This window comes from Neofelis nebulosa, chromosome 10, assembly GCF_028018385.1.
Source record: "Neofelis nebulosa isolate mNeoNeb1 chromosome 10, mNeoNeb1.pri, whole genome shotgun sequence".
In the NCBI taxonomy this organism is placed as follows: Eukaryota; Metazoa; Chordata; class Mammalia; order Carnivora; family Felidae; genus Neofelis; species Neofelis nebulosa.
In genome coordinates this window covers 115659472-115685027 of record NC_080791.1, presented here as the reverse complement: position 1 = coordinate 115685027, position 25556 = coordinate 115659472, and the positions used below count along the sequence as shown (strand labels likewise).

The following is a 25556-nucleotide window of genomic DNA, read 5'->3' as shown; positions in this document are numbered from 1 at the left end:
TAGCCGGGGTTGTTCACAAGCGTGAACACACTTCAGCCATGAGGGGGGCTGTGCACACCTATGAACACCCTCCAGCGCTGAAGGGGCGAGGTGCATAGGTCAACACCCTCCTGTGCCAAAGTGGGGATGGGGCACATGCTTGAACCATCTCCCTTGCGGAGGGATGCATGGCGCATGCATGAATGCCCTCCCTCGTGGAGGGGTTGTTGTGCGCATGCGTGAATACGTCCCTCACTGACTGGGGGCTGTGCGCATGCATGAACACGCTCCCGCACAGAGGTCAGGGCAGATGCGTGAATATTTTCCCATGCCGACGTGTCAAGGCACATAGGTCAACACCTTCCCATGCCAAAGGGGGGGGGGGTGCACATAGGTGAATGCCCTACTGCCAGGAGGGGGGGCCTTACACACGCGAGAACAAACTCCCACGCTAGTGGGGCAGGGTGCGTGCACAAACGCTCTCCATCGCCAAGGAGGGTTGTGCATGAGAATACCCTTCCACCCCAAGGGAGGGCTGTGCGCACCCATGAACACCCTCACGTGCCAAGAGGGGCAGGGAGCATGAGTGAAACACCTCTGGTGCAGAGAGGGGGAGCAAGCATGACCTAAACCTTACCCTTACCCTAAACCCCAAATGTAATGCTTACCCTAACCCTTACCTTAAGTGACGCCTGCTTCTTCAGCAGTGAAGTGAAAGTGAAAAGAATCATTGATGAAATGTCACATTTAATAGTGGCAACACTACTCCCTCTCCGAGGGGTGGCGCTGTTCATGGGTGACACCCTCCCTTGCCGAGGGGGTGAGGAGCATGTGTGAACCACCTCCCATGCGGAGGGAGACAGGGCACATGTGCCAATGCCCTCCCTCACCTTGGGGTGGGGGGTTGTGCAAATGTGCGAATGCGTGAACGCACTTCCAGGTGGAAGGGGATGGGGCGCATGTGTGAACACCGTCCCACGCTGAAGGGGGCGGGGCACATGCGCGAATATTCTCCTGCTCCGAGGGGCGGTGCTATTGCGTGAATACACTCTGGTGATGAGGGGGTGTGGAAGCATGACCTAACCCTTACCCTAACTGTTTTGTTTTTTTTTTTTAATTTTTTTTTTCAACGTTTTTTTTTTTATTTATTTTTGGGACAGAGAGAGACAGAGCATGAACGGGGGAGGGGCAGAGAGAGAGGGAGACACAGAATCGGAAACAGGCTCCAGGCTCCGAGCCATCGGCCCAGAGCCTGACGCGGGGCTCGAACTCACGGACCGCGAGATCGTGACCTGGCTGAAGTCGGACGCTTAACCGACTGCGCCACCCAGGCGCCCCACCCTAACTGTTAATGGTAAGGCTAACCCTAACCCTTACCTTAAGAGTTGTCTGCTACTTCAGCTGTGAAAGTGAAAAGAACCATTCATGAAACGTCACATTTAATAGTGGTATCACTATTCCCTAATTGAAGGGTGGCGCTCCGCATGGGTGACCTCCTCCCATACCAAGGGGGGGCTGTGCACATGCGTAAAACCCTCCCACGCTGAGGTGGGCAAGACACACACATGAATCATCTCTCGGGCGGAGGTGGGGTGTGCCCATGAGTGAACACCCTCCCTCACCAAGGGGTGGTGGTGCACATGTGCGAACAATCTGTCCCGAAGGGAGGATCTATGCATGCGTGAAAGTCCTACCCAGCAGAAGTGGAGCGGAGCACATGCTTCAGTATTTTACCACTCTGCGGGGGGGCGGAGCAAAAGGGTGAACACTCTCCCATGCTGAGGATAGTGGGGTAATGCATGAAACCTTCCCACGATGAGGGCGGGGGGAGCAAGCATGACCTAACCCTTATCTTAACCCCTAACTGTAATGCAAACCCTACCCCTTACCTTAAGAGATGCATGCTTCTTCAGCTGTGAAAGTGAAAACATCCATGAAACGACAGATTTAATAGTGGCATCACTACTCCCTTGCTGAGTGGTGGCGCTGTGCACAGGTGACCCCCTCCAGCGCCTCAGGGGGGCAGGGCACATGCGTGAACCACCTCCCACGCCGGGGGGGGGGGGGGGGTTCATGCACATACCTGAACACCCTCCCGAGCCAAGGAGGGCAGAGCGCATGGGCAAATGCCCCCCCTCGCCTAGGGTTGTGGTGCCCATGGGTAAACACCCTTGCACACCAGAGGGGTGCAGGCGCATACGTCAACACCCACCCCCCACTGAAGGGGGCCGGGTCGTATTGGTGAACACCCTCCCGAGATGAGGGGGGGGCGTGGCGCATGTGTGAACACCCTCCCACTCCAAGGGAGGGTGCAGGCATGGCCTATCCCTTACCCTAACCATGAACGGCAGTCCTAACCGTAACCCTTACCTTAAGAGATGCCTGCTTCTTCAGCTGTGAAAGTGAAAAGAGCCATTCATAAAATGACACATTAAATAGTGGCATCACTACTCCCTCCTGGGGGGGGGGGGGCGGGGTGCATGCCAGAACACCCTTCCACAACGAGGGTCGCGGGGGTTAGGTGTGACCTTCCTCCCTTGCCAAACAGGGGGTGCAAGCATGACCTAACCCTTACCCTAACCCTCAGGGTAATCCAAACCCTAACCCTCATCATAAGAGATGCTGCTTCTTCAGCTATGAAAGTGAAAAGACCCATTCATGAAACATCAGATTTAATAGTGGCATCACTACTCCTTCGCTGAGGGGGGCTCAGCATATGGATGACCCCCTCCCATGCTGAGGGGTGGCAAGGTGCATGAGTGCCTCCCTCCCGTACCTAAGGGGGGATGTAAGTGTGACCTAACCTTTACCCTAAGCCCTAACTCTAACTCTAATCCTAACCCTAACCCTAACTGTGACATATGACTGCTTCTTCAGCTCTGACAGTGATGAAAGCTATTCAGGAAATGTCAGATTTAGTAGTGGCATCACTACTCCCTTGCCGATGGGGGAGTGCTAGCATGACAGCCGTCCATCGCCGATGAGGGGTTCGAGCATGACACCCCTGCATCGCCAAGGAGGTGTATCAGGCTGTCCTGGAAGGGCAAAAAATATGATTCGCATACTGTAGGTGGTCGTTAGGGCTGTGGCGATGAGCATTCATAGTAGGGCTCAGGCACTGGTATATGATCTTAAGATCTGAATACCAAAAATAGACAACCAACTCCTAAGTTATGACTGGGTGAATTTCACAATAGAAGCAATAATGCTAGTATGTGCAACAAGAAGTATTTGTCCTTGCAGAAGCTTCTATCAGAGCAGATAACCATGGATAGTTAACAATAAGATCAAAATAAACTAACTGTAAAGTCAGTATCAAACCATTGTTGACCCAACACAGATAGGCAATCAGGGAAAGATGAAAAGAAGTAAAAGGAACTCAGCAAACACAAACCCCACCTGTTTACCAATAAAATCACCTCTAGCATTTCTAGTTTAGAGGCCCTGCCTGCCTGCCCAGGTACATTCGTGAAATGGCCATGGTATCCTGACCGTGCCAAGGTAGCATGATCCCTTGTTCCCTAAATAGTGACTCATATGAATGGCCACATGAGGGTTTTACTGTCTCTTCCAATCAGTGAAATGGACCTTCCCGTGAAGAGGCGGGAATAGGACAAGACCCTATGGAACTTTAATTCACTGGCCTAAAGAGACTACATCAATACAACCAATAGGGACAACACATCTCCCCATGGGCCAACAATTTAGGTTGTGGTGACCTCAGAGAATAATATCCCCCCCAAGGGATTAGATGTACACTTACCAATCAAAAGTACAACCTCACTTATTGATCCAAAATACTTGACCAACACCGTAGGTTCGATAGATGTACCCTGCCAGAGTTTCCTTTTGCGGGTGGGTGGTTGTTGTCTCCACATTCGGTGCAAAGTTATGAAACAGTGGTGGTGGTGGTGGTGTTTTCTCCTCTTCCATAAAGAGTTCCAAGGCAACCATTTGTGGGAGCCAAGTGGTAGCTGGGCTGCTCCTGAATCCCTCTCTGCTTCGGGTACCCTGTTGGGCGTCGTAGCAGCGGCCTAGTGGAAAAATGAAAGAAGATGTCAGAAGACACTCAGGTAACCAAAGATGTGAATGAAGAGCCTCCTGAAATACCATCAGAAGACTATGGGACAGTGCTACCGTCCATAGTTACAGCCCAGTTTCCGGGAGCATGTGGGATGCGCTAGAGGAATGCAGTGTTACAGTGGATGAGAGGTGTCCGGCTGGTAGAAGAAATGCTGCTACTGGCCCCAGAGGCTGGCTGGGGAAATGTCGTATATGTCGTCAGCTATGCCAAAGACAACAAAAGAACAATGGATGAGACAGACGCCTGCTTCTTCAAGAGTGAAAGTGAAAAGAGCCATCCAGGAAATATCGGATTGAAAATGCTTTTAGGTACATTAATTTTTGAAAGAGACAAAGAACACAAGTGGGGCATAGGCAGAAAGAGAGAGAGACAGAGAGTATCTGAAGCAGGCTCCAGATTCAGAGCCATCAGCACAGAGGCCACCCAGGGCTCAAACCAGAAACCAAGAGACCATGACCCGAGACAAAGTGGGAGGCTTAACCCAAAGAGCCACCCAGGCGCCAAAGAAAACATCTGAATTAAAAGGAATATCACTGCTACATCGTGGATAAAGGGGTACAGATGGGACACATTCAAGAAGCCCTCCCGCACCAAGGGGGAATTGCGACCATGACATAAACTTTACACTGACACCTAATATTAATCCTAACCATAACCCTTACCTTCAGCTGTGAGAGTGAAAAGAGACATTCATGAAACATCAGATTTAATACTGGCATCACTAATGCCAATCTAAGCAGTGGCGAGGTACATGGGTGATACCGTTGCATGCAGAGGGCGAGGAGGGTCGCATGGGAGAACGCACCCAATGCACCAAAAGGGATGGGGCAGTACGTGAAATCCTACCATACCGAGAGAGGGTTAGGGTTGACGCTGTGAAACACTCCAAAGCAAAGCTGAAAGGGGGCGAGGCAAGAACATAACACCTGACCCACACCTCGCTGCGGCATCAGTGCCTGGAGCCTCCTGGGACCTCACCGTACACATAAATGTAACCCTAACCATAACCCTCAAACTAAACCTTACCCTATTTCTAATACTAACCCTACAATTGACCCTCACCCTCGCATGGGCCCTCAATTCACCCCTCAAGGGAAATCACGAAACTGGAGTCGTTTCGGCCCTGATGACTTCCCTGGACCGAACCCTAACCCTAGCTAAGGCTCTCTCCCCATGGGGACGCAATTTCAAAGTCTGACAACAACACAGACACGGGCTCGAGAATCGGTGCAAAATACTCAGCATGGAACGTGGAACATCACCATATCATTCCCAAGGCCCGGCTACAGCTGCCCAAGAGGATGTCTGAGGCCTACCTACCAGTGACCCATAGAGTTGTGTGGCCTTGGAACCTAAAAACCAATCCTGACCAGGACCCTCCCTCCTGCACTGTGTGTTCAGTGCCTGGAGCCTCCTGGGACCTAACCCTAACCCTAACCCTAACCATAACCATAACCATAACCCTATCCCTAACCCTAATCCTAACCCCTAACCTTAACTTTAACCCTAACCCATAACACCTAACCCTAACCCTAACCCTAACCCTTGCTTCTTCAACCCTCAAGTCTCACAAGCATCTCTTATAGGACAGTAACAAAGCCTGTCAATCAAGCTGCATCCTGACAAAGAGGTCCACTCTCCTCCAGTTCAGCCTTCAAGAGAATAGGTCATTTGTGTTGGTTCAGGCTTGGAAATGGGTAGATTCCATGCATCCTCAACTGCCCGCTCCTGAGACCAGTCTTCTCCTGAACTTTTCTCTGTACAGATTCCCTGCGTAAATAGTTGTGTGGGAGATGTGTGCACAGTACACACTGATCAGCCAGCCTGGTGCATCCAGGACCCAACAAGTCAGTGGAGTTCAGACTGCCCCCACCAAAGTGTATAACCATTTGAAAGGAGGCAGTGCACCCCCAAAATCATTTCACAGTGGCAGATTTAAACTGGCATCAGTCAGCCCACATCTGAACTGACCGCATGCTGGGGATGCTGACTTCCACAGCAATCAGTGCTCCCAGCTGTTTTATCAGAGGAAACCCCAGCAAGTTTGTGGAGTCTGATGCTGGCAAGGCAGTGCACCTTTCTCCAGCTCTGTCTTCAGGGGAAATGTGTGCATTTGAGTAGGATAAGTCTTGGAATCAGGCAGAGGTCTGGTGCCCCCAAATAATCAGCTCCTTGGGACAGGCATGGCCTGTCCCTACAGCTGCCCTGTTCCAGCTCCCTGGACCCGCCCAGCTTGCACACTACACACCCCCTCGGCCTGCAGAGGGCAGCCTGTGCCCTACAAGTCTGTGGAACCAGGGCTAGTCTGCTTTGCCTTCTGGGTGGAGGCATACAACCCCAAAAATCTTTCTCAGGCAGCAACTTTATTTTTTATTTATCTATTTATTTTTTAATATAATTTACTGTCAAATTGATTAACATACAGTGTGTAAAATGTGCTCTTTGTTTTGGGAGTAGATCTCCATGGTTCATCACACACAATGCCCAGTGCTCATCCCAACAAGTGCCCTCCCCAATGCCCATCACCCACTTTCCCGTCTCCCCACACCCCATCAACCCTCAGTTTGTTCTCTGTATTTAAGAGCCTCTTATAGTTTGCCTCCCTCCCTCTCTGTTTGTAAGTAATTTTTCCCCTTCCCCTCCCCCATGGTCTTCTGTTAAGTTTCTCAAGATCCACATATGAGTGAAAACATATGATAGCTGTCTTTCTCTGACTGACTTATTTCACTCAGCATAATACCTTCCAGTTCCATCCATGTTGATACAAATGGCATGATTTCATTCTTTCTCATTGTCAGGCAGCAACTTTAGACCTAGAACAGTCAGATCCAATTTGGACTGGCTCCCTGAAGGGGTCCCTGGCAGATATAGCATCCAAGGACCCCAGGTCTGTCTTCTTGAAGACCGCCCAGATAATCACCCTAAGACATCACCACACCCTAAACCCTGATCCTGACCCTGGCTCTTAGAGAATTTGGTGTTGTCTATGTTTTGAGATTTTGCCTGTTCTAACAGGTGTGTAGGGGCATCTCATATTGTTTTCATTTGCATGTTCTTAATGACATATGATGTTGAACTTCTCTTCATCTGCCATCTGTACATCTTCTTAGATGGCATGGCCATTTAGATTTTTTGCCCAGTTTTTAACCAGGTTGTTTTCTTACTGTGGAGTTTTAAGAATTCTTTGTATATTTTAGATAACAATTCTTTATCAGATATATCTCTCTGTAAATATTTTCTCCCAGTCTGTGATTTATCTCTGTATTCTCTTAAACTAATTATCTTTTTTATTCAAGTCTATTTTTTAATTTCTACTTTAACACTAACTTAGGAAAGCACAATTCACTGCGATTTCCACTGCCAAGAATAGGTGCCGCTTTTCTAACTGGGACAGGAAGAGTGAATCGCATGATGACAGTTAAAGCAATCCCAAAGATATAAAGGCAGAGTTCGTGTTCTTTGAACTTGGGAGAACAGCCTCTTGTTGACTTGGTCCCATGTTCATTAACAGCAAAAGGGTGAAACTGCAGTGTGCTACTTGTGGTGACAGACTAGCTGCTGAGGCAATGAGACTATCGGCACTGAAGCCACGGTCACAGGTAAAACCTAAGTCAATTGGTTCCAAACCAAATTCCTTGAGAGAGAGAGTATTAAGTTGAGAAGCTGGCGGCACCAGATTTTTAATATTTCACATACATAAACCAGTACTTTTCAGGTTCTTGACAAAGTGGTACCTTGGTACCAAGCTACCAAACAAGTATACATGAAGGCTGACATGTTCAAGGAAGACTGCGTCACAGGCTTGAAGCACCAAAGTCATCGCTTGAAAATATTGGGTGTGTCTGTGGCATAGAAAGAGCTTGGGCACAACTTTCCAAAGACACCACTTCTCAGCACATCAAGGAGCTGGTTAGTGAAATGGAAGTTCAGTGATAGAAGTCAGAATACATGAAACTACCAAAAGATTTTCCATCATGACCTGATGGATTGTTATGGATCACACAATGCATGTGTCATTTGAATACGATGATGATGCAAAATAAGAAATTTGTTTATAGCTTCATTGCCAACAAAACTGTTAGCTCTGAACCAATTTGAACCACGCACAGCAACATTGCCAACAGATGTAGTTTGGAGTCTGAGCTTTGTGTGGCGAGTCCTGACGGCACAGCTGCAGTGAGAAAAATGGTCTGGAGCAGCTGCCTGGAATGATGAACTTGCACCAGGATCTTAGTCAAAGCCCTGCCTTCTTTAATGACAATGTCTTGCCTGAAAAACATCTGACCCAGGCAGTGTGCTTAAAGAGGCAGTAAAATTGTGGCTTCCCTAACAACTGACACATTAAATTCAAGATTATTATCTTTATTCTGTACAAAATGGAAGCTCATCATAAGCAACTGGTGATGCATTTTTAGATAGGGTAGTTATCAAGGGGAGGGGCCCAGCTGAGAATGCTTGATGAGGATGAGCTCCTAGTGTTTCGGCAAGAAATGAAGGATTGTGGCCCCAGCTCATTAACATCATGAATCAGATAGTCTGACTCCCTGATTTATCTAATATCCTCAATATTTAAAGATATTAATATTTCCGTGCAAGAACAGAATGCCATGCATTTTCATTAAGACACATAAGGTCAGAGAGCACGCATAAATGTTAAAAAACCAGAAGAACAGGGGTGCCTGGGTGGCTCAGTTGGTTAAGCGCCTGACTTTGGCTCAGGTCATGAACTCACGGTCTGTGAGTTCGAGCCTCACGTCCGTCTCTATGCTGACAGCTCAGAGCCTGGAGCCTGCTTTGGATTCTGTGTCTCCCTCTCTCTCTGCCCCCCACCCCCCGCTCGTGCTCTGTCTCAGAAATAAATAAACATTAATAAAATAAAATAAAAATAAAAAACCAGAAGAACAGAGGCTCATGCAGATTGTGATAATGAATTCCATTATTAACAAGTATTATTTTGGCATTTGCACATCTGTGAAAACTGTAACCAAACACCTTATGAACAAATAAGATGTGGAGTTTTTTGACTGAACATTTTAAACATAATTTTCCATCAAATAAAGACACTGCTGCAATGAGGATGTTAATGGATGCTGAACCTATTTGCCCCCAATTGTTAGCCAAACCCAACCAGAAAACGGAAGCTGGGGAGCCTCCTGGGGCACCGAACCAGAATCGGCAGAGCAGCGAGAGTCTGAAGGGCCAAGGGGAGGCCTCCATCACCAGTGTCAAGAGGAGGCACTTGTGTTTTGCTGTATTTTGCTTGAAATCACGTGATGTTAGAGCATAATAAATCCTGACATGCATGACGCGGTAGAGATAAAACCCTGATTTGTAGAGAGAGGGGCAGTAAGTCCTCCATTGGGGAGGCCTTTGTTGCATTGCCATTGGTGTGTGAAGACAGGGCCTTGCATACGACATGAAGACACACAGATATATGCCTGCAAAGAAAGGCAGACATAGATGCAGTGTCGGGACTGTGTGTAGTTTCTCTTCTGATTTCTTCAGTTTCTCAGTGAGATACAAGTCAAGGCCCAGAAGGTAAGATGAGAGGGGCGGTGTGATAAACAGCCATCTCAAAGGATGTGAGGACACCCACCCTGGAGACCTAGAAGTCATGGGCAGCACCAAGGACCCACCCAAGGGGAAGTCTTGACAAGAGGTTGGCTGAGTTGGTAGGTGTAAGGAGAGAGGTGGAGTCATCCAGCACTAGGGGGAGGGGAGACGGGGTGGGGGAGAGCACAGTTGCAAGCAAGGGAGGGGTGCGGTATAATGGCGGTGCCGTGAATCCAGGGCATGGAAGCGTGTGTGCACTGTGACGGTCAGCCAGGCTGGGCACCAGAGGCAGCAAGCTGAGGAACAGAGGACGTAGTCAGAGGGAGGGCACTTGAAGTAGAAGTGGAGGAACATAGCCATTGGTGTTGTGGAGGCCAGGGAATGAGCTTGGCAGTGGCTGACTGAAGGAAGGAAAGGTGAGGTGGCCAGGAGAAGGGGGTTAGAACCTAGGTGGATTAGGTATGTGCAAGCAAAGTCACCACGATCGGTAATGAGCAAGACTGACTCTACTGCTCAAGTCCTCATCAACTGTGAGATGGTTGGAGATTCTGTCGCCGACACTGCCCAGGAAAGGCTGCAGGGCAACTGCTAACAGCTTGTGCTTCCAGGGGCTGGGGTTTGTGGAAGAAGAAAAGCCACGATCCAAAAGCAGCCAGAGGGGTACCCAGTCCACCTCCAGCAGGACAACACTCTGGAGAGGTGGGAGGAAAATGGAGAAGAAGAGGAATTAAAGCTGGGTGGACTGGTCTCCATTAGAGCCCAGCCTGACTGTCAGAATCATCTGGAGGGATTCAGAACAACAGAAGCCCAGGTGGTACCCCCGGGGACACTGCTTCTGAGCTACGTCAAAGTCCGGGGCTGGCACTTTTAAACATCCACCCATGGGGCGCCTGGGTGGCGCAGTCGGTTAAGCGTCCGACTTCAGCCAGGTCACGATCTCGCGGTCCGGTCCGTGAGTTCGAGCCCCGCGTCAGGCTCTGGGCCGACGGCTCGGAGCCTGGAGCCTGTTTCCGATTCTGTGTCTCCCTCTCTCTGCTGCCCACCCCCACCTTCTCTCTCTCTCTCTCTCTCTCAAAAATAAAAAAAAAAAAATAAACATTTAAAAAAATTAAAAAAAAATAAACATCCACCCAGGTGACACAACAGGCAGCCAGAGACCAGTGAGTGAAGGATGGTGATGGGCACAGCCCAGCGCAGGGAATAGAGCTGGTCACATTGTAATGACTTTGTACGCGACAGATGGGAGCTCTGAGTAAGAGTATTGTGGAATCACTATGTTGTACTCCTGAAACTAATGTAACATTGTGTGTCCACTAGGCTGCCAAGTGGCCATCCCAGAAGCCACGACCCCTGGGGCCTTTGGGGACCGGGGCTCCACATTGCCTTGAGTACAGTCTCACTGACGCAGCCACATTGTTTTGTTACAGGTGATCTCAGTACACATTATTTGTCCTGTATTTTTGGAATTACGTGTATGAACAGGTTAGACCATCTCTGGATTTTGTTGTGTGCCAGCAAAGAGAATTGCAGGCACCTGCGTGGCTGAGAAGCTGTGTTCAGGAGGACACAGGACAAGGGTCTGGTGTCTGTGACAGACTCAGGACCAGGTGGAGGTGAGTGAGGGACAGGGCGACAAAGTCACCATGGTAATCAAGCCTCCCCGACACCTCCCACCAAAGTCTGAATGAGGAGCCCCCAGGGCTGGCCAGGGGCTAAACCCCTGAGTCCTCACGGGCACCCTGAGGGTGAGCATGCCAGTCCAGCAGGATGCCATCAGTCACCACCAGGTGGCAGCAGGGGACAGCAGAGGGGCCAGGCCCCACACAGGAATAGCTGCTCCTGGGCCCGTCTGGTTGGCCGCCCAGGTGTCTCAGCCTCCTATCTCCATTCTTTTTTTTTTTTTTTTTTAATTTTTTTTTTCAACATTTTTTATTTATTTTTGGGACAGAGAGAGACAGAGCATGAACGGGGGAGGGGCAGAGAGAGAGGGAGACACAGAATCGGAAACAGGCTCCAGGCTCCGAGCCATCAGCCCAGAGCCTGACGCGGGGCTCGAACTCACTCACCGCGAGATCGTGACCTGGCTGAAGTCGGACGCTTAACCGACTGCGCCACCCAGGCGCCCCCTATCTCCATTCTAACATAGAACCATCTCCCCCAAATCCTACACTTCCCGGGGCTCGCCTGCCATAGAAGGAAAATATGTTTCGGGTGACCCTTCCTCGCTTCCTGCCGTGATGGCATGGCCCGAATCCTCTCCCCTCAGTCCCTCTGAGGCGACCTCCACCCCCTGGACCCTGCTATCCACTCGGGCCTCCTGCAGCCCTGGGCCCATCTCCCACTACCCAGACTCTCGGGCCCAGGAAGTCCCCTACCCCTGCCCCAGTGGCATGTTGAGGCATGTTGAGCAGAGCAGGGATTCCCAGCCAAAAAGAAAGGCTTGAGCCCAACCCCAGAACCTGTCACCCTCAGCCACAAGCCAGGCATGGCCGGAGGCCCGTGATGCCCCAGCCCCCACTGTTCTTCCTCACCGACCTCACATCTGACTTTCTCCCATGTCCACTCAACTCAACCACAAGCCGACTGCCCCTCACACAGCACCCTAAGCCTGTTGCTCCTTGACACCCATGGGGGCCCAGGGTGAGGACACACCCCTGGCTGCCCAACTTGTGCTCTCACTGCCAAGGTCTTGACGGGCAGGTTGGGCCCGCCCCCAGGCCAGGTGCCGCCTGTGGGGCATAAAGCCTGCAGAGGCAGCTCCTGAGGGAGCTCTGCTACCTGCCATGAAGGGGAGCAGCACCCTCCTGCTGGTGGCCCTCACCCTGCTCTGCTCCTGCGGTGAGTCTGTGTGCTTCCAGCAGGGCCCATGTGTGGGGGCAGACAGGAACCTGGGGGGCTAAAACCCAGGCACTAGGCCCCTCACAAGGATGGGCGGCGGCCTTCCTAGGTGCCCGACTGGCCTCCATCACAGAACACAGATGTGGGCAGATGCCCCCGATGCTCCCGCCAACCCCAGTCCCCACCCAGCCCAGCTCCAACCTCTGCCCCAGCCCTAGCGTCACCAAGCCCAATGTCACCAACCTAGCCCAGCCTGACCCCAACCCTCCAAGCCCCAGGTCAGCCAACCTCACTCAGAGGGTGAATTCCAGCCACATTAGGGGCTTGCCGCCCCTTCCCTAGTAATGCCAGGGAACCCCAGAGTGGGAGACGCTGCCGAGGCTAGGGGTGACAAGAGGGGTCTGTGGCCAGGTAGAGTTAGGGGGTATTATGGAGTAAGACCTGGGGGAGGTGAGGCAGGGTGATCATGGGGGCACATCTGGGGCAAGTGAGGTGGGCATTGATGCAGAAGGTCTGGATACCACCGAGGCTGGAGTGCTGGGAGGTCTGGGGTGGGCTGGAATGGAATTCTCTTGTGCTGGTGTCACCTTGCCCCCACCTCACAGGGCTAGCCATCGGGGATGACAACAGTGACTTTTTCATGGACTTCCTGCAAACGCTGCTGGTGGGGTCCCCAGAGGAGCTATATGAGGGACCTCTTGGCAAGTACGATGTCAATGCGGATGCCAAGGCAGCGCTGACGGAGCTCAAGTCCTGTATCGATGGCCTACAGCCTGTGCACAAGGCGGAGCTGGTCAAACTGCTGGTACCAAGGCTGGGGTGGGGGCGGGGGGGTCACCCCATCCCCTGAAGGTCTGCAGCCCCAGCAGGACACACAGCCCTGCCCCACTAGCCCTCCACCAAATGCTATGACTCCTGATTATCACCCCAATACAGCCACCACCCCACAGACACCTTGACCTGCCTCAGTCAGCAGAAGTGGCCATCCCAGACCTCAATCCCCCAGAGCAGCCTCAGCCTCCCCTAAGTGCACATACATGCATATGGCACACCCGCATACAAGTACGCACCACTTCCGCCGTTGCTAGAAGGGGACTGGCTGAAGTGTGCCAGAGCCTACTGTCCTCCAGGGGCTGGCCTGAGCCTACCCGCCCAACAGGATGGGGCTTTCTAGTTATCGATCACCAGGTATGGGACCCCCCGGCCCTCTTGGCCCACACCTGTCTGCCTTCCAGGTGCAAGTGCTGGGCAGTCAAGATGATGCATAGCGGACCCCAGTCGTGTCTCCAAGCAGCCACAGGACCAGCTACACCAGCACCAATGGCCACACTGCCCCATTACCACTTCTCTGCGTGTAAACTTATAAAACCGTTCGATCAATAAAGCCTCCTGCAGCTCGGGCTCTGGCTCCTGTCTCTCCCCACAGTCAGGGACACAACCACATGGATATGCGGATTCACAGACACAGGGTCACATCCGCAGAGCATGCACGTCGAAGTAACCCCACGCAGAGGGCAGAACCACCAGACCCCCATGTAGGCGGACAGAGCAAGACGGACAGGCAGGGGAGTGGACGCAGGAAGGGCTACAGAGGCAGCGGTGGGGTGCAGGACCAGTGCGTCAGAGGAGGCAGGGCAAAGAGCCCCAGGCCGGCGATGTGGCTAGAACTGGGAGGTCAGGCTGGGGGCGTTCTGCGTCTGAAGACTGTCATTCCAAGACAATAAACATCCACAGTATACACCTGGCACAGGTCCAAGGGGTTGAAAGCATTCCCCCTAAAGTCACCCAAGGAAAGAGTCTGTCCGGAAGATGTGCAGACCCGAGCCCTACCCCCAAGAGGAACCTTGACAAAGTGGAGAAGAAAGTGCACCTGGTCTTGAGGACACCCGTGGTCGAGGGGTGGGCATGGCCAGCAGTGGCACAGGAGGGAGAGCAGGGTCTGGAAAGGTTCCGCAGAAGGGCAACAGCTCAGCACCACCCCCCAAACTCCCCAACCAGCGCTGACCCTACCCTCACCCAGGATCCCAACTGCTGGAGCCTTCTTGTGCCTTAGTTTCCCCAGATCAGTGGTCTTCACTGGGAGCAAGGCTGACTAGGTTCATCTCTGCCCCTCACAACCTTTGCTCTCTGGCCACTCCAGCTCTGGGCCCTGTGGCATCACCTTCCAGTACAGAACCTCACTGTCCCTTTTCCCACCCTCCAAGCCTCTGCCCTACCCACCATAGTGAGGAGCAGAGCAAAGTCCTGACCTGAGCCATGCCTGGTGAGGGTGGGGGTCCCCTGGGCAGAGGCCATTGTCTTCATCATACAGATAGTGATCTAGAACCTGCTGTCCCACAGAGCTCCATTCTAGAGCTCAGGGGCCAGGATCTCTCCCCACCCCCACCCAATTCTCCAAGCCCCCTGGGAAGAGGAGAGAGAGGGAAAGGCCTTCCTTTCCATGCCCCTTTTTTGGGAACTGCCTGGCATTGAGGCCAGTGCGACGGGACGACCTCCAAGGAGGCCCGGTCCATAGGTTGCTCTGAGTGCAGCTCCTGGACTGAAGAGGTAAGGGCCCCTCTGGAGTGGCCCTCTCCCTGCCCCACAGCACAGCCTCAGCCAAGAAGTTTTCCACCTTTGCCCACCACTCCCTGCCCAGTGGTGCCCAGCATCCCCTGAATAGGAGGAACCTACCCAGAGCCCCTGCAGAGCCAGGGAAGTGTGGTCAGTGAGGCTGGAGGAGACAGCCCTTCCCAGATTGTGCATGAGGGTCTAATGCTCCTCCTCTTGGAGGCTGGTGAGGGCAGAGCAAGCCCACTGCTCCAAGCATAACCTCTGTGTAGGCCCCAGCTCAAGACCTTACTGAGGAGGCTGTGGCCTGCAGTTCTGCCCACCAGTGGGGACAAGACAGGGATAGGGTGGGGAGTTGGGACTTCCCAGCACCTGGTCACCCTTCCATCCATGGACAGAGCCAGCCATGGCAGAGGAAGTATGGGTGGGCACCTGGAGGCCCCATCGCCCCCGGGGGCCCATCATGGCCCTCTACAGCAGCCCAGGACCCAAGTACTTGATTCCACCCACCACGGGTAAGAGCCTGGGAGCCTGGGATGGGACTGGGGTAGGGGCAGAAGCCAGCTCTGAGGTGGGCTTGGGATGGGCCTGGAGAGGGTCTGGAGAGGGTCTGGGAGGGCATGGGGCGGGTCTGCGAGGTTCTGGGAGGGTCAGGGAGGTCTGACGAGGGTCTGGGGAGGGCATGGATGGGCCTGGGGTGGGTCTGGGGCGGGTCTGGGGAAAGTTTGAGGTGGGCCTAAGGAGGGTCTGTGTGGGGGCAGGGGGTGGGCCTGGAGAGGCTCAGAGCAGGGAGGGCATTGGGAAGGCTGGGGGCTCATCCCTGACTCCCAGCCCATCAACCCCTCTGGGGTCAATAAGGTGGGGAGAAGGATGGCATCTTACTCCGGGCTGCTCAGAACCCCTGCCCCACAGGCTTTGTGAAGCACACACCCACCAAGCTGCGTGCACCAGCCTACAGTTTCCGCGGGGCCCCCATGCTCCTGGCAGAGAACTGCTCCCCGGGGCCCCGCTACAGCGTGAACCCCAAGATACTGAGGACTGGCAAGGACCTTGGCCCTGCCTACTCCATCCTGGGGCGTTATTGTACCAAGACCATCATGACCCCTGGCCCCGGTAAGTGAGCCTGGCCCAGCTGCAGACCTGCCCAACCCTGCTGGTGGCCACTGCACGTCCTGTCCAGGTGAAGGTGTGAAGGAGCACAGGCATCCTGGCTCTCCTGTCCCCTCTTTTTCCTCTCGAGGGACACCATCAGGCCCAAAGCACCCTCGGAGACCCTCAAGCCCAGCTCTAACTTGGGCTTTTCTTGGCCTACGTCCCCACACCAGGCCCACACCAGACTCTGCCCTTCCCCTTCCAAAGCTGCACCTGTCCCGCCCACTCCTGCAACTCCGGGACACCCCTAACCAATCTCGGTCACCATCCCCTCCCAGCACGCCCTCCGCTCTTCTCCCGAGCCAGGTGACTACTTTCCAGAGAAATCGGCCAAGCACGTGTTTGACTCAGCACCCAGCCACTCCATTTCTGCCCGAACCAAGACCTTCCGAGTGGATAGCACTCCAGGTGTGCAGCAGCCCTGATAGCCAACATCCAACCAAGGTGGGGACCCGGGGGGTGGGGGAGGTGAGACAGGGTAACTTGATGGCTGCACTCCTGGAAGTGGCAAACTTCAGGAAAGGAGCTGAGACTCTGCATGCAGGATTCTGTCCAACTGAGACTCACTGCCTGTGCGCCCCACAGGCCCTGCCGCCTACATGCTGCCTGTGGTCATGGGGCCCCACACCATTGGCAAGGCGTCCCAACCCTCCTTCTCCATCAAAGGCCGCAGCAAGCTGGGCAGCTTCAGTGACGACCTTCACAAGGCAAGGGTCCCCCCCCCCCCCCCCCGCCCCAGGCACAGCACTGTTCATCCCCCAGAGACAGTCCATCTGGCCCTTCCTCCCCAGAACCCAGTCCCATCAGAGTGAAACCTATCAGCTCTTCACCCTCCGGTGTCTGCCACATGCATGGCACCATCCTGTCCCCTGCACCCCCAGGTTACATTCCTGGGATGAGGAAGGGCAGACAATGGACAAGGACGGAGATAGCAACAGTGCCGGGGGAGTGGAGCAAGGAAGGGATTTATGGAGTGCTGCAGGGAGGGTGGGAGCAGCCTTCGATAAGGTGGCATGCAGGAAAATAAGAAGGAGAGGAGTAAAATGTGAGATATTTGGGGGAGGAGGGTTCCAGCTGCAGAAACAGCCAGTGCAAAGGCCCTGAGGTGGCCATGTGTTCAGGAGGTTGAGGAGCCTGGGGAGACTTCCAAAGTGGTTTCACAGCACTGCTGACCCGCCAGTCCAGCCCACGGCCATCAAATCCCACAGGACAGAATCCCAGCTGCAAAGGGGCCTCTCCTGCACACACCAAAGGGACAAGCCTGGGACTGACACACACTGAGGTGTCATCACCTTGGTGAGGCTTCAGTAGAGGAGTAATGTCCCACACAGAGAAGATCATCCCACAGTGTGACTGTTGTCTGGAGACAGAAGGGACCCCTGGACACACAGACACACAGTGACTCAAGGCTTGAAACGCACTGTCCAATGCTGGCCGCCTACCCTTTTGGGTCACGTGTCCTGGCAGGCCAAGCCTGTCTGAGCCTCTTTCACCTTCCAGACCCCAGGTCCTGCAGCCTACCGCCAGACGGATGTGCAGGTGACAAAGTTCAAGGCTCCACAATACACCATGGCAGCCCGGGTGGAGCCCCCAGGGGACAAGACCCTCAAGCCAGGACCAGGAGCCCACAGCCCTGAGAAGGTCCAGGAAGAACAGGGCCCAGAGGGGTGGCGTGAGGGGTGGGGAGTTACAGTGAGGAGGGAGTGGGGATGGTGACATGGCCCAGAGGGCATAGGGGTGGTCACAACCCAGTGGGGGGGAGAAGGGGCACCACTCAGAGGGGGTGATGGGGCACAGCCTGGGAAGCCGGGAACACAGGCCAACCTGTGTGGTTGAGCTGTTGGGGGATACATCTCGGGGGTGTGAAGTCAGCAGGGGCACAGCCTGGTTGCAGGGGGAGGCACAGGCCAGAGGAGTAGTTGGGGAGCAAGCCCAGAGTGGGTGTGGGGGGGAAGGGCCTGTGAGCCTGTGGGGGGCACAGTGTCCATGTATCCCTAGAATGCTAGGCTTTCCTGACATACCATTTCCCCAGCTGGCAGGTCCTGCCTCCCTAGACACCAGTGACAGTTAGTGTGCAGAACACTCACCAAACCCAGTAGTGTGGCTTTGGCGCTGGTCCTGAGCCCAGGGCTCAGGAAGGACAGTGAAGCCACTGTCAGCAGCTCTAACCCCAGGGAGGGCAGAACCTGTCAGGCAGGGGCAGGGGTGCCAGAGCCTCTCACAGCCTCTCCTCCCCAGGTGACAGTGACCAAGCCCTGTGCCCCCATCGTCACCTTCGGCATCAAACATTCTGACTACATGATGCCCCTCGTGGTGGATGTGGAATAGCCCTGGCCCCCACCGCACCCCATCACCCACAGCACAGCCTCTGCACATCATGTTCCCACATCTGGGCCGTGAGCTAGGGACGCCTCCTCCCCAAGCTGGGCTGTGGCCAGCCTGGCCCTGTAGGGCAGAGCATACCTGTTTGGACAGTTGTGACCAGTTATTTTTTCTATGCTGCTTTCCCATTTGCTAATCTTGTTTCCTGCTGTGCCCACATGTTTAATAAACCACAGATCCCATTAGTAATGGATTTGTCTTGACAGTAGAATCAAGCTTTTTCAGAAAGCTGCCCCCCCCCCCCCAACATAGGCTGTTGGGTCCTACCCTGGCTTCCAGGGCTTGGGGTCTGAGCAGAGAGGAGGGCTTGGGACCCTCGGGCGCCCACCCTCCTAATTCTGCCTCGGGCCCTTCACCTCGCATTTCGTCGTACACTCCAGGGATGGTCACACAAGCACCTATCCCCTCCTATGTGGTCTTCTGCCTGCATGACTCACTCTCAACCGTGAGATCTGGGTCCCCACCTTGAATCTGGACTAGGGCCTGTGACCACCCTGAATAAAGTGATACTGTGACTCCTGACGCCAGGCAATGACATAGAAAGGAAACAGCTTCTGCCTGTGTATCCCCCTCCCTTCGCTCACTTCACACCATGGTGTGCCCCCAACACGTGGTGTGGCCACATCAACATCCAGGCAGCCAGCACAGCTGGACCGCAAGCTCACACCAGCATCAACCAGCGGGGATGTGAGCAAGCCTTCAGGTGACAGCAGCCCTGGCCTCGGGTCTCCCAGCTGAAGCCTTAATGTTCTAGGCAGAGAGCTGTCCCCACCGTGCGGGTCTCAAATTCCAACCACAGTGATCCAAAGACAAAAATCACTATAAGTGACTAAGTTTTAAGGTGATCTGTTATGCAGCAAAGGCAACACAAGAAGCACAAGAGGACGAGGATCAGGAAGGGGGTATCCGAGTGAGGCCCAAAACAGGCATTTCTAGAGGCCGCCTGGAGTCTAAGGCCAGGCCTTGAGGAATGGAGTCTGGATTTCACCTTGACCTTGGGGAGGTCGCTGAGGACCTCAAGATGGGTGGTCCTGCCTGCTGTCCCCGTGAGCCTGCCAGCCATAGCCACACAGAGCACAATATGGCTGCGGACCCTGGCCCAGCAGGAACGTCAGGTTCGGTGTTCTGAGCACCTCACATTTATTCATCTAACCCTTGGGAGTAATACTATCATCACCCTATCTGAGTTACAGAAACTTGGCAGAGAAAGTGGTAAGCCTGTGACCACCTGCCTAGGGTGGCAGGGGCCAAGTGAGGGAGGGAGGGAGGGTACAGGGACAAGGCAGAACCAGAGAGGGAAGAAGTGGGGTCTGGACCAGCAGTGTCCATGGCCTGTCTGTGGACCGAGTCAGTTCCAGATGAAACTCTCAAGCACCCAAAGAAATGAGGACACCAAAGACAGTGTTTACTTCATCATGAAACTGTTTATTCCAAATTTTTATTGGTAAATGCCTTGCCCTTGAATTGCGGGATAGAGCCTGGCAGCTACCTTGGCACAGACTGGGTCCCCGGGTCCTTCTTGGGTTACTAGTCTCAGGCACCAACATCAGCAAACCCCGCCTATGCACAAAAGTAGGTGCTGAGTGCACAAGGCTGAGCAGGAAGAGGGTGAAGCCTCTGACAGGTTGGCAAAATTGCCAGGCCCCCCTCACGGAATCCATCCCAATGCGACGAGAATGAGAGACCAAAAGGTCAATCAGAAAGGAACTAAAACCCAGACCCCAAAATAGCTGGAAGCAGAGATGGAAACTTTAGGAGAGAACGTTACAGCTGGAGGTCTCAGGGAGACAGCAGAAAACACTCAGCAAGACCACCCAAGTGCAGAATGGAAACTAGCCTGCCATGGCAGGACGAGCAGGCACAGCTCGCTTAGTGTGGTGTGGCTCCCACAATGGAGCATGTTCTCAGAAAGTGAAGTCAGCACCACAAACCCAGGCAGAGTGGGGGATGCAGGGTGAGGGTGTGTCTGCAGTGCCCTCAGCAGCTGCCAGCACAGTGGCCAGTGGGCACGCCCCCATGGCAAGATTTAAGGTGAGATGAGCAGAGGACTAAGTCAAAGCCATAGAGTGTGGCGACTGGGAAGGGAGGCAGGACCACGGGAGCCTGAGAATGCCAGGGAGTAAGGGGAAACAGTGAAGTCCCAGAGACACGGAGGCATGTAAGCCGACCTCACTGGATGAGAAACGAGCACCTGGAGGAGCAGAGGCAGTCAGAACAGAACACTCAGAAGTAGGAAGGTGGGATCCTCCTCCTCCAGGAGGCTGAGAGGGCCAGCAGGTACAATGGAATGACCATATGAGGATACAGGCCGATCCTGCTGGAAGGGGAGGCAGGCATCAGTGCCACAGGGGCAGTGCCCAGGGCTGGAGACCAGAGCAAGGTAGGGCCAAGAGAGTTGACGTGTGGTCAACGTGTGTGACCCGGGCAAGGAGGTGGACAGGGCGCCAACAGTCTTCAGGGAGTAAGGGAGTACCTGGGATGACAGAAGACGGGGAAGGACACAGAGCCAATGAATCGTTTCTTACATGTATTCGTGCACAAGCAAGGGTGCCGACACCTCACCACATCTCACCAGCGGGTGAGATGCCACTGGTCCAGCTGGGCCTGTGGTTCGGTTTGTGTGAACATGGGGCTGGCCAAGTGGGCAGTGAGGGCCCAGGGAACGAACGGTGGGTGGGCATGGAGGGCAGTCTGCAGAGGGATGTGAGAATAACTAAGTGTCCCCACAGTATGGTGGTACTCACTGTCAAAGGGCCTCGCTTGGTGGATGGGAAGCTGCCTGCTGACACTCCAGAAGCGACCCATAGGTCCTACGAAGAGAGTCCTTGTAGGGAAGCCTCCTGTCCTGACCCACAGAAGGTGCCCCCCTCAACACACACACTGCCTGACTCTGAAATGCCAGACAGAACTGCTTCTAAAGGTCTGGTCTCGCGGAAATACACCTTTGGTGTTGGGTAGCTCTCGAATCCTGAGAAAATGGGGAGTTTCTTCTCCTGGATACAAGACTGTGAGATCCAGAAGGACTGGGAGGGCCCAGGGCCTCCAGCCAAGGCTGCAGTCCACTCCTTCATCCACGACCCCTTGCCCTTTCCCGAGGGTCCGGAGGGCAGGCAAGGCCTCAGGGCGGAACCCTCAACATTGATCTACCCATGCCCAGCAGCTCTAGCCAAGAGTATCAGCCATCTCTGAGTAGAAATGGTGCTCAAAGTTCACAGCCACACCCCCTTCCTGTGTCAGCTCCAGGCACCTCAGATCTCAGATGTGGCCTGACCCAGACACAAGGATGGGACAGAGCCTTAAAACGCCAAAGCCCCAAGGAACAGGGGAAGGCTGCTAGCCACAGGTAGCCATGTCCAGGATTCCCAGCTGCTCAGGTCAGACCTGCTCTGCCAGAGCCTCTAACACCCAGAATAGTACAGAGAGCTGGGTCTTGGTTTCTCCAAGGGAAAGAGACCCTTACACACATGGGACCGGCCAACATGAGCTCACGGGGTCAGAGGAAGCCACGAACTCCCAGTCACACAGGAAAAAGATTCCCAAGCCACGATCATCGTTTCAAAGGAGTATTTTGTACGTAGGTCTTCTGGAGCCCAGGACACCAGGCAGGGGGAGACCCTGGTTGCCCCAGGCACTCACAGAAGCCAGTTCCTAGTGGCTCATGTCCTTGCCCTTGACAGGAGATACGAGAGGATGAAGAAGGCCACGATCAGGCCTGCGGCCATACCACATAGAAGCTTCCGGTTGTCTCGCCCAGACCTCGCCATTGTGGAAAAGCGCTTCACACTCCCTGTGAGCAGGCCTGTCATGCTTGTGAAATCCGAGTCCTGAGGGAGGAATCCCAGCACAGTCACACAGGGGGGGCATCTCCACGACCGACACGCAGGTGCTGCAGGCACGCTGGGAGCCTGCACAGCAGGCAGTGTGGGGCAGAGCTGACCGCGATGCCTGCGCACACTGCAGACCCTTACCATGCTGTCCAGGTACCGGTTCTGGTCTTCTGCGTCCCTATCGATGTCCAGGGCCAGCTGGTCAGGACACAGAGGGGGCAAGGTCAGGCCAGAGAAGGGACACTGGATGGCGCTTGACCCCCCGTAAGACCAGCAGACCCTGCCAACAACTCTGCCACACACAGTACCACCAGCAGAGATCAGGATTCAGGTGTCACCTGGACCTCACACGGATGAACGCTGCCATGGATGAGACAAGGAAGATGGGAACTACGTGAAACCCTTCCCAGCCTCTACCCTCCCTCTGGTCCCCACTCCAGGGTGCTAGGTGGAGGTGAAGGGACGACCACCACTGACCGATTTGAGCCTGGTGACCTTGGAAGCCAAGTTGTCGGCCATCCGCTTATTCTCCCGGTCTAGAATCTCCTCCACAGCGGCGGGGCTCTGAGCTGCGAGAAGGGAGAGTCTGAGGGGGAGCATCCACCTGTGAGCACTGCCCTTGACCCCTGCATGTCAGCCCTTTGTGGCCTCAGGGCTCTCACTCCAATCCCACCCAGCCATGCTGGAAGTCTCAGAGGACTGAGCTCACATCTGTTGAGCGGGCCCAACCCTAACCCGGGATCCAGTGCATGGACGTCACACATGACGGGCTGTGTAAAGGATAGTGCGTGTGAGCACCTGTCATGTGAGCACATGTCCTTTAACGTATCTAGGCACCCCAAAGGGGTACAGTCCTACTAGCACTTTCTGATACTGTCACAGAACCTGCATGATCCCTCCACAGATGGCATCATAAGGATATATGGGATAGTTAGTTCTGGCAGGAAGAGCACCCAGGAGGGAAGCAGAAAGGCCCTGGCAGTGATGGCCCATGAACTGGGTTCTGAAGAGATGACAAGTGACCAAAGAGGAAACAAATTCGCAAAGCTCCCAACACCCAAAAGCGGGGGCTGAGGTCGATCCTGAGTGCAGGCCCTAGGTCTGCTCACCTCTACACCCCACACCTCACAGGACGCCCTGACCCATGACTAGTGATGCTGAATTTGTCACATCAGGTGGGTGGGAACCATCTCCCCCCAAGTTCGGAGTGCAATTTTGCGGCGGCCAGGATGCCTTAATATGCCACCGAGGCACAGCCTTAGGAATCACTGATGAATACAAACCCCAAAAGAAAGGCTGTTAACGTCCTGCCAACCACTTCATGTTCGTTAACCCCCTAACAGTTACAAGAGCCCAGCGACACAGGCCATCAGCATCCCAATCCCAGATGAGAACAGGGGCTTCCCCGAGGGCAAACGGGCCAGCCTAGGCCACCCCACCACGCAAAAGCCTCCTCTCCCACGCCAGCTTCCGGGACCTGTGGCCCGTGGCCCGCCAGAGGCCCCAGGCAGAACGACCTCGCAGGGTCAGGAGCACCTGCAGGGCCCCAGAGACCCCTCCCCCCGCGCGCAGCCTGGCTCCGCCCGCCGGCAGTTCTCCCCGCCGCGGCCACTCGGCGGGGCAGGGGCGGACGGAGGCGGCTCCAGCGGGCAGCCGCATCGTCCACGGCCGGCCGCGCCGCCATCCGGCTCGCTCCCCCGCGCTCACCCCGCGCCCAGTCAGCCATCGCTCCCGGCCCCGGCCGGGGTCTCCGTCAACCGCACAGCCACAGCCTCCGCGGACGTGGCGCAGCAGCGGGAAGGGCCCTGCGGCCCTGCCCCTTCCGCCCGGGCACGCCGACTTCCGGCCGAGGTCCGGCCGCCGGGGTGACGTCATGGGAGCCAATCCGCCTGAGGTCTGTTCCGCCGCCGGACAAGGGGAGGGGACGGGCCGTCGGCTCTGGGGACCGCTTGCTGGTTGGTGCTTTCCCCTGGCAATTACTGCGTTGACAGACACTACTACCAGCCAACCGCGCTGAAGGCGGGGTCAGGTCCTCCGTAGGAAGCGCTCCCAGGCCCTTTATCAGGCGAGATAGGCTGGAAGGGGTCTCAATGGGCATCCGCCTCCGCCAGGTTGCGGTGGGAGTCCCGGCCCCGGTTACTGCCGGTGGCACAAAGTGGAGATCAAGGCCTGGGGCGAGCGGGCGCTGCAGAAGATGCAGGGGTGGAAGCACTCTGAAGGAAAATGAACCAGACGAAGGGTCGGGGGGGGGGGGGGGCGGGGACAGTAGGAACCGGGCGCTTGCCTTTGCACCCGGGCGCTGAGGGCGCGGTGCGAAGGAGATAGTCAACATAGGCTTGTTGCACAGTGGATACCTCCCCACCCTACTGGAGCGTTTGCTCTGTGTCATTTATTCCTCCTAACAACACACTGAAACGACAATTTCTACCATCTCTGCTTTTCAAAAGAGGAAGCTGAGTCGAGGCCAGACTGTGTCTGGGTTACACACCCAGGAAGTTGCTGCACAAAATAATGCTTTGCCTTCATCCTGACCCCTCCCCACTCTCCCCTTTCTTTAAGCTTCAAGGAGGTCTGCTTCTCTCCCACCACGACCATTCCCATCTGCTCTTTTTGTTTTGCATGACCTTCCCCCAGATCACTTCTTATCGTCCAGTCTCCAAAAGTGGCATTTCATCAGATCCCTTTGCGGCCCACCAGGCTCTCCGCCTTTTTTTCTTAAATCACAGGACTATGGCTGCCTATCGGCGTCTTATTTGTCCGTGTTTCCTTGTGTTCACCTTTGGAACACAACCTCTACGAAAGCAGGGACCTCGCATGCAGTAGGCACCCAAACCCCTGTTTACTACATCAGGTGGTCTCCGGGCTGCAAAGTCCTTTCTTTTCCACCTGGACTTTCCCCTCGACTTCCACTCGTTCGGTCCATCAAGAGGGGCGTGGATGGGAGGGGTTGGTAGGGCGGGCTGAGGTCCTCGCCTGCTGGGAATTCCAGTCCAAGAAGCAGGGGTCCCTGTTAGGTTCGGAGGCTACTCGGCCCCAAAGTCGGACGATCACCGAGTAGGATCTTTGAAACCCCAGCTAACTCCGGGCAAAATCTTCAAGCTCCAGTCAGCTGGTCCAGGTCTCGCCACCTTAAGGAGCTCGCAGCCCTGACACACCCCAGAGCCGCAACGCACGCCCATCCCGGCCTCTCC

General features: G+C 54.7%; 3 protein-coding genes across 5 annotated transcripts; 2 read left to right on the top strand and 1 right to left on the bottom strand.

Annotated features, from left to right (window-relative positions):
• The first annotated feature begins 12399 nt into the window (after positions 1–12399).
• SCGB1C1 (secretoglobin family 1C member 1) lies at positions 12400–13722 on the top strand. The gene is made up of 3 exons (XM_058686601.1): positions 12400–12454; positions 13060–13259; positions 13690–13722. Exons 1-3 carry the CDS (start codon positions 12400–12402, stop codon positions 13720–13722), a joined length of 288 nt encoding a protein of 95 aa, XP_058542584.1.
• A 1094-nt stretch (positions 13723–14816) lies between these two features.
• Positions 14817–18741, top strand: CIMAP1A (ciliary microtubule associated protein 1A). The gene is made up of 7 exons (XM_058690211.1): positions 14817–15001; positions 15403–15519; positions 15917–16117; positions 16463–16564; positions 16742–16863; positions 17657–17797; positions 18395–18741. The coding sequence occupies exons 2-7, from the start codon at positions 15411–15413 to the stop codon at positions 18482–18484; spliced, it is 765 nt and encodes a 254-aa protein (XP_058546194.1). The 5' UTR covers positions 14817–15001; positions 15403–15410; the 3' UTR covers positions 18485–18741.
• A 1201-nt stretch (positions 18742–19942) lies between these two features.
• BET1L (Bet1 golgi vesicular membrane trafficking protein like) lies at positions 19943–25540 on the bottom strand. 3 transcript variants are annotated; one of them, XM_058690212.1, is made up of 4 exons: positions 24073–25503; positions 22843–22929; positions 22507–22563; positions 19943–22362 (listed from the first exon to the last, which is right to left on the bottom strand). In XM_058690212.1, the coding sequence occupies exons 1-4, from the start codon at positions 24238–24240 to the stop codon at positions 22195–22197; spliced, it is 480 nt and encodes a 159-aa protein (XP_058546195.1). In that variant the 5' UTR covers positions 24241–25503; the 3' UTR covers positions 19943–22194. The 3 variants fall into 3 exon arrangements, with proteins under 3 accessions (XP_058546195.1, XP_058546196.1, XP_058546197.1); XM_058690213.1 differs by having other exon boundaries at positions 22843–22934; positions 24073–24221; XM_058690214.1 differs by lacking the exons at positions 19943–22362; positions 22507–22563 and adding an exon at positions 22570–22725 and having other exon boundaries at positions 24073–25540.
• Positions 25541–25556: the final 16 nt, after the last annotated feature.

What these genes read in the sequence shown, in the direction of transcription:
- SCGB1C1 (XM_058686601.1), top strand. Translation starts at nt 12,400, where the DNA reads ATGAAGGGGAGCAGCACCCTCCTGCTGGTGGCCCTCACCCTGCTCTGC. An exon ending in CACCCTGCTCTGCTCCTGCG is followed by an intron (nt 12,455 to 13,059) that starts GTGAGTCTGTGT and finishes CCCACCTCACAG; the next exon opens with GGCTAGCCATCGGGGATGAC. An exon ending in CGGAGCTGGTCAAACTGCTG is followed by an intron (nt 13,260 to 13,689) that starts GTACCAAGGCTG and finishes TCTGCCTTCCAG; the next exon opens with GTGCAAGTGCTGGGCAGTCA.
- CIMAP1A (XM_058690211.1), top strand. Translation starts at nt 15,411, where the DNA reads ATGGCAGAGGAAGTATGGGTGGGCACCTGGAGGCCCCATCGCCCCCGG. An exon ending in CTTGATTCCACCCACCACGG is followed by an intron (nt 15,520 to 15,916) that starts GTAAGAGCCTGG and finishes CCTGCCCCACAG; the next exon opens with GCTTTGTGAAGCACACACCC. An exon ending in CCGAGTGGATAGCACTCCAG is followed by an intron (nt 16,565 to 16,741) that starts GTGTGCAGCAGC and finishes TGCGCCCCACAG; the next exon opens with GCCCTGCCGCCTACATGCTG.
- BET1L (XM_058690212.1), bottom strand. Translation starts at nt 24,240, where the DNA reads ATGACGTCACCCCGGCGGCCGGACCTCGGCCGGAAGTCGGCGTGCCCG. An exon ending in AGGTCACCAGGCTCAAATCG is followed by an intron (nt 22,564 to 22,842) that starts GTCAGTGGTGGT and finishes TGTCCTGACCAG; the next exon opens with CTGGCCCTGGACATCGATAG. An exon ending in ACCGGTACCTGGACAGCATG is followed by an intron (nt 22,363 to 22,506) that starts GTAAGGGTCTGC and finishes TTCCTCCCTCAG; the next exon opens with GACTCGGATTTCACAAGCAT.